The 12,501-nt window shown below is 40.7% G+C and overlaps 1 protein-coding gene and 1 long non-coding RNA gene across 2 annotated transcripts in view; one reads left to right on the top strand and one right to left on the bottom strand.

Annotated features, from left to right (window-relative positions):
* The first annotated feature begins 375 nt into the window (after positions 1-375).
* LOC147021687 (uncharacterized) lies at positions 376-5,393 on the top strand. Its single transcript, XR_015060886.1, has 2 exons — positions 376-2,046; positions 2,492-5,393. It is a non-coding gene; the product is annotated as an uncharacterized LOC147021687 (long non-coding RNA).
* A 4,460-nt stretch (positions 5,394-9,853) lies between these two features.
* LOC147021686 (cadherin-2-like) overlaps positions 9,854-12,501 on the bottom strand; it is a 42,536-nt gene continuing 39,888 nt past the window's right edge. Inside the window, exons 15-16 of the mRNA XM_085891926.1 lie at positions 11,930-12,100; positions 9,854-11,765 (exon numbers count right to left, since the gene is read on the bottom strand). Coding sequence (XP_085748052.1) covers positions 11,559-11,765; positions 11,930-12,100 — 378 coding nt within the window. The 3' untranslated portion in view covers positions 9,854-11,558. The remainder of the gene's footprint in view (positions 11,766-11,929; positions 12,101-12,501) is intronic.

Below are 12,501 nucleotides of genomic sequence, written 5' to 3'. Positions count from 1 at the left end.
ATCGGTTCGTGAACATTAAAGACCCCACGATGCTTTTTGCGAAGAGTTGGCAAGTTATTGCAGGCACCCTGAACATTAAGCTACAAAACTGCTGCTCGAACGTGCAGGGGCACAGCTGCTGTCAGGATGGGCATGGGTAGGGACTCGAGTCGTCAGTTGTGTGCAGTACGTGGCGACAGATTAGTATCAATTGTCACAAGGACGTGTTAGTGCAAATGATGCAGTGTCCCTCCACCGATACACACATTGGAATAAATAATCTCACCGACCTGGGAGGAATAACAGAATGAGTCAACCTCAGGAACCAGGGATACTGAGAGTCAGGAGTCGCCAAGAGCCACAAACAATATACATTGTGCTCTGACGGTTTGAAAGAGGAAATACGAATCGTGCAAGTGAGGTGCGGAGTGTGTGTTGGGATTTACTTTAGGCTCATGTAAAGGATAATTGAGAATTTGGCAGATTTTAAAAACAATTACCATGACAAGTTTGAATGAAGAATGAGTTAAAATCGCAGCTGTGGCTGTGGACATAATTACATACACAACTCAGCCGGGAACAGAGGAAAATACTTTATTTTATTTTGGGCAGAACCAAATGCTTTGTAGAAGTGTGGTCCAAATGGATGAATGGATGATATCTGATTATGCAGTGTTGGTTGACTCACTGTTAGAGTAAAATGTGGTAATCGAAAGATGTCCGATACTGGACATAACTGTCAGGGTATGTAGTGTACACTGAGAATAACATCTTGGAAAGTGATTCTGTGCTAATTGCGGTATGTAATCTAGCCGAGGGTGAAAGCATATTCCTGATATGTGTATACTGTACAGATGGCACAATGTAGGGGAACTGTGGAAATAAGAGGATATTTAATGTCGCAAAGTGTGCTAGTCAAGAATAGTTAAATCGATAGTAATATATTGAGCACATATGAAGGAAAAAAAACTACAACAACGACATCCTCCCTGGCTACCTTCCACCATCGGCCTTTCCGATGAGCATACATGCCGAGCGCCTGTGGGGGAGTTATTTGGCAATCAACGCTACCTAACTACCTGGTGCTTGCAGCGGTATCGAGTTGCGGGTTCGAGTACCATCGAGCCGGATTGTCAAGGATTGCACAAGGCAGGAAGGTCCAAGGAAGCTTCTCATCTCCAGCTCACCTTCCCTCCGAGGGGGGAGTATCAATAACGACCCAACGGGGTCCCTTTTTTGGGGGGGGGGTGTGTCTGGTGGGGGCCAGTCCTTAAGCAGCACCTGTATGGGTGCTTGTGTATAAATTTCCATTTATTTTATATTCTAATGACTCTGCCCTTATGTGCTTCTTATGGGCTTCATGATGGTGCCCAAGGAGCCACTGGGTTGTCTGGACCGCCTGGAGAAGCGGGAGGCAGTGGAACTGTTGGTGGTTCAGGTCCTATCGGACCTCCAGGCCCAAGTGGTCATGATGGCACGATTGGCCCTCAGGGCAATGCTGGAGACAGGGGTCTGCAAGGGGAGTCTGCAACACCAGGACGCCAAGGGGCGATTGGGATAATTGCACCATCAGGTTCATCTGGGTCAGTGGGTGAGCAAATGGTGGGTGCAGGTGAGCACATGCATCTGTGGTGAAGGTAGTGGTGTGAACCCATGGGTCGGGTCAGACAGGCAGAATTCACATCTTTGTTTACGTTGAGATCTGAATTTGTTGTCTTCTGACGTCAGCATCGGTTGGTATTTTAAAAACGCGTTTTTCATATCATAGCAGCCACCGTACCTGGGAAGGTTCTCTGTGCATTGTATTGTCATAATGGTAGACAGTGGGGCTATGTACGCTCTCTGATGACGACCAACTTATGAATGGGAAAGAAGGGTGCGGTCGGTGAAACTGACTCTACTGCTCCCTCTAGCGGTCGTGCTTGCTGCTGATACCCAGCCCCCACAACAAAGTGGTGACCCAAAAGGTTTTGCTCGTTTTGGCTCATAAAAATGAGCTGCACGAACAAAAGGGGGATGATGTAGAAGGAGGTGCTGAGAATATGGTACACTCAAGAACTTGCAGAGGTGGGAGAAAATCGAAAATTTGTAAATTCGAAAGTTTTGGAAGCAGCTATGTATTATCAAATGTTTGTGGTGTGCACTGCCTTTGGGCTGTTGGTTGCATCACTGGTTGGAGCATGACTGTGCTGCTGATGTGGTGTCCCTATTACCAGTGTACTGATGTTCATTTTTTTTTGCCAGTCTTAAATGAGTGACTGGCTGAGGTAGCCCTCTGGGGTTCGTTCAGTGGTAAATGAAAGTTGAGCTCAGGGCTCTGGGATCCTGGTCACCAATTTAAGGGCAAGGCCAAACAGTACATATAATTATTGGTAGAATGTCTGTAAAATATATGGACATGTATAAATGAATATTAACTCTTGTGATGCGAATAAATATTGTGAAAGAGTTTGACAACAGGGTGTTCGAATGGAGGAACGTCCTAAAGATGCAGTGGACTGGACTTTTTCAGGTATTATTGGTTACCCAAGGAGCTGTCAAGAAAAGGTAAGCCAATCATGGATTCACGCATCTCATTGCAAAAGGATACAGGAAATCGAAAAGAGAAAGAATGTTACTGGAGGTTTATGACAGATGTGGCAGTGTTTGATTAGCATGTGTATAATCGTGATAATATGGACAATAACAGATAGTGAGGACATTTTGGGAATGTCATAGAGATCAGAATGTTTGGTAGGTCAATGGTAGGGGAAACAAGGAATGGGTTGTGACGGTGCACAGGGAAGAAAAAAGGTAAACATTGGGATCAATTGCATTAGGAAGGCGTATATGGGAAAACACGGATTACCCTTGTTTGCAGTTCCACTCCAGGGGAGAACATGTGTGGGTACATAGTCCGTAGACAAGATAGACCAGTTTTAACTAAAGTAGAGAAGGCATCAGTGGAAGGTAGAATAATAGAAATAAAAAGTAATTGGGAGAAGGGGGGTTATAATTGCACGAACTATGAGCATTGGTATTACCCTAAGTACAGAACTATTAAGCAAAAGGCTGTGGGACAGGGCCCGGCAAGAGCAATAAAAGTAACGAATTATGATGGATTGAAGAAGGGGGAGGGATTAGAAAAGTACCCCCCACATTTTCAGCTCATGCACAAACAAATTGGATTGATTTGTCTAGTTAGAGGACAAGGGGGGGGACCCCATTTAGGAGAATCAACATGCCAGTACTATGCTAGACATGGGGATGAAATGGTGACCATAAAAGGGTGAATTAATGGAACAACCATACCTGTAAAAGAGGTTTTTCATGATTGCATTCCCCTTTTATGGAGCAGGCAAAAGTGCAAGGGAAATTATCAATTTGGCAGCATCTTTGGAAAAGCTTGCTAATACCACCAGCGAAGGATTTCACAAAACGAGTGCCGAGCTGGTAGCTATACGGACAACCGTGATGCAAAACCGCATTGCTCTGGATATGCTTTTAGCAGAAAAAGGAGGGACGTGTGCGGTTATAGGTGTGGAATGCTGCACATACATTCCAGATAATTCAGAAGAAATTGATAATTTGGCTGAAAAAATTAAAGCTGAAGGTGCAAAATATCATGATTTTAACAAGGGATGGTCAATGGGATCTTGGTTGAAGGGAATATTGGGGAGTTGGGGAGCCTGGATAATCCATTGGTTGTTTATAGGGCTCATGATCTTCATAGCAGTGATTGTTGTCATCACTTGTATTAAAAATCTAATCAGGGAGTGCGTGAGACATTGTTCTTCTACAGCAAAGAAAACAACAAAACCGGAGATGGTCCTGGGGAAGCCTGCTGTGGTTGCTGTGGTCAAACCGCTGCCAACACCTCCGCCGTCTCTACCCTCCCCGATAATTCACTCTGGTTTTCCTCCCCAACCCATAGACCCTGAAATGTACTGTGAACTTAATGGGACTGTTGACCCACTGCTTACACTCACATTGGATGAGTGTCTCGACTTGCTCACACCGATGACGAAGATGGAAAGAAATGTTATCTGAACATTGCCTTGTTGGAAAATGTTGGGACTTTTCTTTAAAATTTTCTTTCACTCTGGCTTGCAGTTTATATTCTTGTTTGCTGATATTCTTTTTGTTGGTTCATAAAGAACACAATATATAGATTCTTACTTGTTGTTTATAAAAATTATATTCTTGTTTGCTGATATTCTTTTTGTTGGTTCATAAAGAACACAATATATATAGATTCTTACTTGTTGTGTATAAAAATTATATTCTTGTTTGCTAATTCTGACTTGTTTATAAAAATTATATTCTTGTTCATAAAGAACCATAGTTAGTTGAAAATATATGTATCTTTTGTGTGTGTGAAATAATTTTGTGTAAGTTGTTTTTGAAAGGTAATTTTTGCTTCCTCATGACCTATATTCAAGTTATAATTGTTGAAATGTATCCATTGTTCTATAGAGGGGTGGGGTCTTGATGGGCCGGTTGGGATGGTGGAGGGGGGGGCTTTTCTATGAAGCAAGAAAGTGCGGGCGGAGCTTTCGTGATGTAATGACCCACTTGGAGCTACTCAGAAGAGTGGGCCACTTCTGGACGAGACTCCCTTTTTACCACCTTGCCGCTCCATCGAGATCCCATCTCTAAAAAAATACTATAATTGTGGTGTTCCTTTTCCACTATGTTTCTAAGTAATAGAGGGGCAAATGTGGAGCTGTTGAACAGCTCCCAAGATGAAAGCAGCCAAATTAACAGGATTACCTTTTCTTAAAATTGAATGTAGCATTTAATTTAGGAAGCCAAAGCATTTAAAATGCTCTCAGTAAGCTACCATTTTTGACTGTTGGTAATCAAAGCCAGTCGGCTATATGTCTTTCTCTATCTCTATCTCTATCTCTCACTCTCACTCTCACTCTCACTCTCACTCTCACTCTCACTCTCACTCTCACTCTCACTCTGTCTGTGTTCTCTCACTCTCTCTGTCTGTGTCTCTTTCTCTGTCTCTGTCTCTGTCTCTTTGTCGTGCAGCTGAACATCTGGCTTTCTTGTTGGCCCTTGTAACAACATTCTTTGAGCCTTGGGCTCAGAGAAGTCCAATTATAAATCAGCACTGTTTTGGTATAGTTCAAAGGGGAACATCTTGTAGCAGAATGAGACGATAATATATATTGTGATAAAGATCTGCCTGATCAATAACAGATCTTCTTGCTTGTGAAAAGATAAAGGCTTTGTCAGGCCAGGAGAGAATATTTGCTGGGGTGTTGTTACTTTCAAAGAAACCAGATGAGCAGGAAAAATATATATAAAGTAAACCAAACTGCTTGCGGGCCAGAGTTTTGACTGGGCTGGTATACTGTAGGTATTCTGTGCCTTTCTACTCTCGTGTATACACTTTTGATGCGCATTAAACCTCTTCTCTACGACGATTGGTGTAGTCATTGCTTGATTGCAGACCCTGATCTCGATATATATATATATATATATATATATATATATATATATATATATATATATATATATATATATATAGATATATATTTGGCTTCATTCATTGTTCACTCTATCCTTTCAAGTCTCCCAATCCTTGCCGCTGAAAAGCATTCCCGTAGCATGAGGCTGCCACCACCATGCTTCACGGAAGGGATGGTGTTAGATGGGTGATGAGCTGTGCCCGGTTTACGCCATATGTAGCGCTTTGTATTCAGGAAAAATACTTCAATTTTTGTCTCATCAGACCACAGGATATTTTGCCTCATGCACTCACGTGCCTTTTTGCCAACTCCAGGCATGACGTCATGTGCCCTTTTCTCAGGAGTGGCTTCTGTCTGGCCACTCTCCCATAAAGTCGAGATGTGTGAAGTGCTGCAGAGATTGTTGTCCTTCCAGCAGGTTCTCCCATCTCAGCCAAGAAACTCTGTAGTTCTGTCAAAGTGGTCATTGTGTTCTTGGTCACTTCCCTGACCAAGGTCCTTCTTGCCCCGTTGCTCATTTTGGTCAGAGGGCCAGATCTAGGAAGAGTCTGGGTCGTTCCATATTCTTTCCATTTCCTAATGATGTCGCTCACTGTGTTCTTGGGAACTTTGAACACTCCAGAAATTGTTTTATACCCTTCCCCAGCTCGACACTACCGGTCAAAAGTTTGAGAACACCCCTATTTTTCCAGTTTTGCCTCAAATTTAAGCAGTTCAATGTTTCAATGTACTCTGAAATTAAAGCACAGAACAAATAAACAATTGCAGATGAAAAAGAAATCATGGAATCGTTTTGTTGAACAAAATTTAATCTAAATTTTTGACTCATCAAATTAGCCACCTTCTGCAGATAAAACCGCCGAACATACTCGTGGCATTCTTTCTCCAATGGAAATCAAATATTGTTTGGAAAGTTCTTCCCATCACTGTTGCAGAAGTTCCCACAAGTGTGTTGCACTTGTAGGTTGCTTTGCTTTCACCCTTCTGTCCAGTTAATCGCAAACCAGATCGATGGGGTTTAAGTCTGGAGACTGTGCTGGCCATTCCATGATTTGAAGCCTACCGTCTTGTTCATTTCTTCGAAGGTAGTTCTGACATAGCCTGGAGGTATGTGTTGAGTTGTTATCTTGTGATAGGATAAAATCCTGACCAACTCGGCGAAGGCCAGAGGGTATTGCATGGCACTGCAAAATGCTGTGGTCGCCCTTTTGGTTCAGGGTGCCAATCACTCTGTGCAAGTCGCTGACTCTGGATCCAGCAAAAGAGCCCCAGATCATCACGCTTCCTCCTCCATGTTTGACACTTTGTATCACACACAGAGGAACCATCCTTTCGCCGACTCGACAGCGTACAAAACCCTGCGTGATGAACCGAAGATTTCAAATTTTGATTCATCAGTCCATAAGACCTTCTTCCAGTTTTCAGTGGTCCACTGGCATTGCTTCATGGCCCAGGCAAGCCTCTTTTTCTTATTTTGCCATTTTAGCAACGGCTTTCTTACTGCCACTCGACCTGTCAAACCTGCAGTTCGAAGTCTTCTGTTCACAGTTGAAACTGAGCCCTCCTTACTTTGACCAGTGTTAAGTTGTGCTTGAAGCTGCTGTCCTGTGAGCCGCCTATCACGCAAGCTGTTGACTCTCAGAAACTTGTTTTCTGATTGTGTTGTGGCTTTGGGTCTGCTAGACCTCTTCCTGTCAGAGTTTCATCCAGTTTCCAAGTGCCTTTTGCTGGTGTCAGAAACTGTACTGACTCCTTGGCTGACTTTGCAATTTCTCTAAAGGAAAGACCTACACTTTTAAGGGTTACTAGATGACCCATGAACCCATTGGGTTCCTGTTGTGACAGCAGTTGATGAAAAAAATCATTTCAAGAAAAAAAGATAGCTCCAGTAAACTATACCGCTGAGGTTTTTGCATTGATCAAATTCTCCAGAAGAGTACTTGACTAAATCGAGAATTGATTTTTGAATAATTTTTTTGTTGCCCAATTTCAACGAAACTTGAGACTGCAAACCACAGGCGAATGTTGAGTGAGGTGGGCCTAAAAGGTTTGTGCCATCGTGTACCATTTTGGAAACATACATACATATAAAAGATGAGTTTTAGTAATATATAATGATCTGTCTTCCTTTGTTAATTGTCTTTTCCTCACCATTATGATAGCAATATACTACTTCTTGCAGTGCAATATTGTCCAAATAATGCTTCAGAGGGTGTTGCAACATTATCTATAAAAGCAGTGTTGGAACAGACTGAGAATTTGTAACTAATCAACAAAAGTTGGGACACCTGTAGGAATTGTTTTCATCAACTTTCAAGGCTTAATTTACTTCCATTGCTGCAGAACAACTGCAGTTGCTAACCCATTACTTGTTCCCTGCAAAGGGCCTTTTTAACAACTCTGAAATTTACATTATTTTTCAGTAACCTAAACTTTTTTTTTTTTAACCTCAGGCATTTTACCCCTTTGCTTTATACCATTTCAGGTTATTTACTGGACTTGAACTGCTTAAATTTCAGTAAAAACTGAAAAATTGTGGTGTTCTAAACTTTTGACCAATAGTGTATGCCTCCTCACAATTCTATCTTGGAGTTCTGCAGATAGTTCCTTGGACTTTATGGTCAATTTTCTGCTCTGACATGCACCCTCAACTGTGGGGCTTTAATTTGGAAGGAGTGTTTCTTTCTAAATCGTCTCCAATCAAATGAATTGTGGAATGAATTTAATTGTGAATTCCAATCAAGTTGTCAAGACATCTCAACGATGATCAAAGGAAATTGGATGCACCTGAGCTCAATTTGGAGTGTCATAAAAGGGGTTGAATACTTATTCACACAAGATATTTCAACTTTGAATTTTCATTGAATTTGTAAAAAATTCTGAAAACCTTTTCATTTTCTCATTAGGAGTATTTCATGTAGATCGGTGACAAAAAAAAAAAATTGTATTCAGGTTGTATTCCAAGAAATTCAGGTTGACCAAGGAATTAAAACATGGGATGACCAGTCTGTCTGCAGCTGACTGATACATGGGTGTACCCAGGAAGAGTCGAAGCTGATCAGATCCAAATATTTGCATTGGGATTGTAGAAATAAAGGTTTCCTTTGGACAATTATTCAAGAGAGCTTGAGAAAATGAGATTCACCTGAATTGAGCAAACGGAAACAGCAATCGTAGATGTTGAGTCGAGGCTGAAAGGAACTCCCTCCACCTCTTCGCAGGTGGAAAAAAAATGTTCAGGAGACAGTGGTTATGTGGGGACAAGTTTGAAAGAGGGGAATGATGCTTTTGGTTCACGAGTCAGTAAGTGACCACTATATTCGTTATTGGTCTGTCTGTCCAGAGCATAGCTTTGTGGGTTTTGATCCGATCCTGATAAAATTTTGGTGGGAGGTTTATATCATGATCTCGTGTTTTCCTGAGAATGGGCATGGTGCGCCCATTATGGGTGGAGCCATGCCCAAAAAACGTTTTTAGGGGTAGCCGATTTCAATTTTCATCTTCGCCGCGGGAGTGTCGAATCTGGCAGGGGTTTCGGTATTTGGTTAGTCCAATGGCACCTGCATAGCCCCATAGAGCTCGATTTTTCTTTTTCGTCCCAAGGTCACGAACTTAGAAAATTGCAAATTTTGACATAAAAAAAAAAAATCATACGACCGCCCAAACTTTGAGAGCTTGGATGACTTTTTTTTATGAATAATCTTGGTCATTCCCTACCTAAAGTCTTGAAACCATTTTGCTCGATCTCGAACACCTTGCCCGTGGCGCCCCTTCAAGTTTGTTTTTACGCTGATTTCATCAAGGAGTGCGAAATTCCAAATAGCCTATATAACATTATATTGTTCCTGGAATGTTCCAGAGGAAGTTTTGCACCAATGGTCATTATCCTTTAAAGTTCACAAAGGTCAAATTTTCAAAGTTGTGGGAATCGAACCGGGTTTTCGACCTTCTTTGACGAACTAACTCCAATAAGCTATAGCACGTATCCTGTTTCCTTATTTTAATGTCCACACCATTTTAATGATTGTAGAGAATGTGGAAGCTGGTTCCACAGGCAGGAAAAAAAAAAAAAAACCGAATAAAAGAATGGATGCAAGCAGTGATTCTGGATGAGAATTTCACCACAAAGGGGGCGAGGGTGGACCACGTGCATCTTGAAGAAACATGGGAAAGGAGGTAGACAGAAACCTGTTGAATGCAGGGTTTGGAAGTAAGCTCAGTAAAAACACTCATTTCAAAATAGGCAGTTGTTATGCTAATTGATACAAGGCAGAGGTATTGAAAAAGTAACACCAACCAGTGAATTCCAGGCACCACTGATTGGAGACAACTCATCTACAATGAAAAACATACAAATTTCTGATAAAAAAGCATTTCCACTGAACACTTTTCCTAAACGTCAAGTCAGCGAAGGGGCTTTTCAAAGTTTATTAGAACAATGCTCACAGCAGACATTAGTATACTGATCTTCTGAAACCAGGTCGACCCATTTGGATGTATTCACTTTCAATCGATTCAGTTGATTTGAAGGAGCATGACATACGTGTAAAACTAACCCAACGTATTCTATTCACATGGAATCCATAGCATTTGTGTGGTACCAACAGGATGAGATCAATCTTCAAAACTGCAACGGAATCCATACACGGGTCAAAACAAAACAAAATAATAATAAAAAAAAATAACTTGCTATATACAAATTAAATCGATTTGGCAGCTGGCAGAAAAAAAAATGTGGATGGATTAAAAAGGTAAAATTGGATCACGGGAGTGGGGGATGGCTTTATACAACTAAAGAAGGGGGGGGGCTTTATCCAACTAATGTCACAGCAACTACCACACAACATTCCATGCAAGAACCAATCGTCAAAACAAGAAGCAAAAGGTAAGAATTTTATTTAAAAGTTGAAATTAAAATTTGTACCATATTCCAGTGAAATGAAAACTAACCTCTCTTAACCCCAGCAATCAAAAAAACAAAAAACAAATTACATAATAAAAATAAAAAAGTAAATCAAAAACAAGGGACAACCAAATTCCCAACTTCAAATCTAATCTACAATTTGAACAGCAGCAATGAAATAGCACAATTTTTTTTTATTCAAAGTAAAAATGCTTGGAGGTTATACAAAACGAAGTGTCATCATTAAAAAAAATTGTAGTGAAGATGAGGTGGCAAAAATAAAACTATAACCAGACAATCTTGCCAGTCCAAAGTAAAAACAAAAAATAATCCTCAATCCCTTTCCAATGATACAACAAAATTGCTCATCTCCTTTCACTACAGTTCACATTGGTGTTGAACCAAACCAAAAAGGAGTTTTACTAACTAAGGACGCAGAGAAAGTGAACCAACATACAGTAGTGTACAAAATGCTATCCCGGTTGGAGTTAGCAATGCTTGCAAAAGCAAACGTATTCACGTCGAAGGCTTCAATACTGTGCCAAATTGGAGGGGTGGTAAGGGGGGAATCCAATCAATCACACCAAATGAGACGACATTTCTCGAGGGATTCAAATAATAATAATAAAAGAAAAATAAACCAAATATTTGTACACATTGGTTAAAATCATAACCAACAACAGCAGGGATTAAAACTCTCCAGTAGGCACTTGAATGAACACGGCCAGGAAAACCAAGCAGGCAGGATTTAGTGCACGACCACAAAAAAAATGCCCCCCCCCCCTCGAAAAAAAAAAAACCAAAAAAAAAAAAAAACATCAAACCTCCTACCATCACCTTAAGCTTCAAAAGACACCTCGGACTTATACCCACAATGCACCACTCAAGTGAGATGGATTACATAAAAATGTCAAACAAACATGTCAGTATATCTGAAGAAGGCAGCAAGTTCACAAATAGGCAAGAGCAATTTTAGACCATTCAATACAATTTCCCAAGCAAATGCTAGCCAGCTAGCTTCAAATTTGGGCAAAGCTACTTAGGAAGATGGTTGACCTCATGATTAATCAGTAGAGTAGAAAATGAGCATTGGAGGTGCATTTGAGCCATGATTCAGATAAAACATCTTGCATTGGATCATCATAAAAATTTAAAATCATCGATACTGGAAGATGTCGCAGTTAATGGTCGAGGGAAGGCGTGGGCACGTTAGATCATTCGTTTGCATTGCCATACATGTCTGCAAGTTTGCGGAAGCGCGGACCCCAGTCTTTCAGGTGGTTATACTCTTGGTTATGATCACTTGACCCAGAGTTGATAGAGCTGAGAGAGCCAGCAAACGAACCAGCACCCTCACAGTCAAACACGAGAAGTGAATCGTATGGTGGAGCTGTAGGGTCATCATCTGCAGCTTTTAGACCCTAAAAAATAAGAGGGAATGGCCAAAAAAGCAGTGGAATGGGGAGGCAGTGGTGGGTCAGTTACGGAGAGACATCATGAAGAATCAGAAAAATGAATTGCAGAATAAACTCCCCCAAACTAATTAAAAAAAAATATATATATATAAAACATCCTGTATTCTCACTTCATCGATAAAATTCCCAATGTCATTAGGAGGCTGAACCCCAGTCCTTTGTGGGTAACGAGGAGCTGTCATAGTCATGACAGGCTGATCACGTCGTACCACCACTGGCTTGTAGTCGATATGGGTACTTGGGTACTCAGTTATTGGCTGCAGCTGACTTGGGTCATAATCCTGGAGAGAGTAAGGATACATCATGACCTTAAAGTATTCGTGGGAAGTGAAGTTGCATCACTACTTGTTAATTGGTAAGCCCCAAAAAAAGATAAATAATTCGAACATTGAAAGGTCTTAAAATAAATAATACACTGATAGTGAATCAATACAAATTTTACACTCAGTGATAATAGCATTTACCATAAAAACAAGTTTGTGAACTTAGAAATCTTGTTGTGCTGTACTTTCAAATGCAACACACATTCATAAAACATTTCTATTTTATCCAATGCTAACTAACAAAGATGAAGATACTTGATTTAAAAAAAGAAAAAATAAATAAATATATATATATAAACATGATAAATTTATCATCTCTGTATTACATAATTATCCCCACTAACGCAGGTGGTTATGTT

Source organism: Eptatretus burgeri, chromosome 8, assembly GCF_056783735.1.
Source record: "Eptatretus burgeri isolate ZD-2024b chromosome 8, Ebu_testis_v1, whole genome shotgun sequence".
Taxonomy (NCBI): Eukaryota; Metazoa; Chordata; class Myxini; order Myxiniformes; family Myxinidae; genus Eptatretus; species Eptatretus burgeri.
Note: the sequence above shows the minus strand (reverse complement) of the source record. Positions and strands in the feature narration are given on the sequence as shown.